We start from the raw sequence: 2,476 nt of genomic DNA on the forward strand, positions 1-2,476 counted from the left end.
AGATACGGGGCTGCTCCGACTGATGTGCGCACAATAGTGAGATATCCCAACAATGCAAACGGTAACTTTTCATGCCACTGCCTGGAACTTTGAATCATCTTTCTCAAAATCTTTTTGATGTTCTTATTTGCTGCTTCGATGACACCATTAGCTTTGGGACGATAAGGAGTAGTGTTCCGATGTGTTATCATGAATTGTTCGCATATCTCCCTCATCAAATGACTATTCAAATTTTCAGCATTATCTGTAATGATAGTTGCAGGAATACCAAAATGGCAGATAAGGTTGGAGTGCACGAAGTCTACTGCAGCTTTCTTGGTGATGGATTTGAGAGTAATTGCTTCCACCCACTTTGTGAAGTAGTCGATAGCGACCAATATGAATTTATGCCCATTTGAAGCTTTTGGCTCGATTGGCCCAATGACGTCCATGCCCTAGGCAACAAACGGCCAAGGTGCTGACATGGGATGCAACTCTATAAGTGGTGCATGAATCAAATCACCGTGTACCTGACACTAATGACATATCCGGACAAAACTGAAGCAGTCTTTTTCCATAGTCATGCAGTAATAACCTTCTCGGAGGATTTTCTTTGCCAAAATATACCCGTTCATGTGGGGTCTTCACACTCCTGCATGCATTTCATACATGATTCTTACGGCCTCTTCGGCGTCAACACATCTTAACAAGTTGAGATCTAGAGTCCTTTTGTATAAGACTTCACCGCTCAAGAAGAAACCACTTGCGAGCCCTCTAATGGTCCTCTTTTGTTCTCCACTGGCCTGGTCGGGATATTCTTTAGTTTTTAAAAACCTTTTGATGTCATGATACATTGGTTGAATATTTGGTTCTGCCTCAACTATATTGCAGTAACCGTGCCTTTCCCGGATTTGAATTTCCAACGGGTCAATGTGGGCATTGCCTGGGTATGGCAGCATCGAGGCCAAAGTAGCGAGTGTATCGACTAACTCATTGTGAAAACGAGGAATGTACCTGAACTCAACTGACTTGAATCGCCTGCTAAGATCTTCCACATGCTGCCTATAGGGAATAAGTTTGACATCTCGAGTTTCCCATTCTCCTTGGGCTGGTCGAATAATCAAATCTGAATCTCCCATGATTAACAATTCTTCGACATCTTAGTCGATTGCCATGTTTATACCCATAATACAGGCTTCATACTCGGCAGTGTTGTTTGTGCAAAAAAATCGAAGCCGGGCTGTGGCTGGGTAATGTTGACTAGTGGGTGAGATCAAGGTTGCCCCAATTCCAACACCTTTTGCGTTTACAGCTCCATCAAAGAACATTTTCCAAGCATGGATGTCTTCTTATTTTATCTCAACTGAATTTACCTCTTCATCCAGAAAGTATGTGCTTTAAGGCTGGTATTCATCATCAACAGGGTTTTCAGCCAAATGATCTGCTAAAGCCTAGGCTTTCATTGCCGTGCGAGTGACGTAGTCTATGTCAAATTCAGTGAGTAGTATCTGCCATTTTGCCAACCTCCTTGTGGGCATCGGCTTCTGGAATATGTATTTCAAAGGATCCAACCCGGTAATGAGGTAATTGGTGTAGGACAACAAGTAATGCCTAAGCTTCTGAGCGACCCATGTTAGGGTGCAACAAGTTCTTTCCAACAGGGTATATTTGGCTTCATAACTTGTGAACTTTTTGCTCAAATAGTAGATTACTTGCTCTTTCCTTCCGGTCACGGCGTGTTGTCCGAGGATACATCTAAAATAATTCTCCAAAACTGTCAAATACCGGAACAAAGGCCTTCCAGGTTCGGGTGGGACCAAGACTAGTAGGTTCGACAGATATTCTTCGATTTTGTCAAAGGCTTCTTGGCACTCATCTATCCATTTAATTGCTGCATCTTTCTTTAACAGCTTGAAGATGGGTTCACATGTAGAAGTCAACTGGGCAATGAATCGGTTGATGTAGTTCAATCTTCCCAGTAGGCTCATAACATCTTTCTTGGATCTTGGAGGAGGAAAATCTCGAATGGACTTTATCTTTGTTGGGTCTAACTCGATACCCCTTCGACTGACTATGAATCCCAAGAATTTCCCAGATGGAACCTTAAATGCACATTTGACTGGGTTTAGCTTCAGATCATATTTACGCAGCTGCTTAAAGAATTTCCTCAGGTCTCGAACATGGTCGTCCTGAGTCCTGGATTTGATGATCACATTGTCCACATAAAATTCTATCTCTTGGTGCATCGTGTCATGAAAAATGTTAGTCATGGCCATCATGTAGGTTGCCCCGGCATTCTTCCGACCAAAAGGCATGACCCTATAATAGTAGGTGCCCCAGGGTATGGTGAAAGCTATCTTTTCTGCATTCTCTTCATCTATCAACACCTAGTGATATCCTGCATAACAATCCACGAAGGACTATATCTCATGTTTGGCGTAGTTATTAACAAGGATGTGGGTGTTTGGCAAAGAGAAATTATCCTTAGGACTTTCTT

General features: G+C 42.6%; 1 protein-coding gene across 1 annotated transcript; it reads right to left on the reverse strand.

Annotated features, from left to right (window-relative positions):
* Positions 1-623: 623 nt before the first annotated feature.
* On the reverse strand, positions 624-1,118 carry LOC142162229 (uncharacterized). Its single transcript, XM_075218555.1, has one exon. It carries the CDS (start codon positions 1,116-1,118, stop codon positions 624-626), a length of 495 nt encoding a protein of 164 aa, XP_075074656.1.
* Between the last annotated feature and the right edge of the window lie 1,358 nt (positions 1,119-2,476).

Source organism: Nicotiana tabacum, chromosome 7 (assembly GCF_000715075.1).
Source record: "Nicotiana tabacum cultivar K326 chromosome 7, ASM71507v2, whole genome shotgun sequence".
In the NCBI taxonomy this organism is placed as follows: Eukaryota; Viridiplantae; Streptophyta; class Magnoliopsida; order Solanales; family Solanaceae; genus Nicotiana; species Nicotiana tabacum.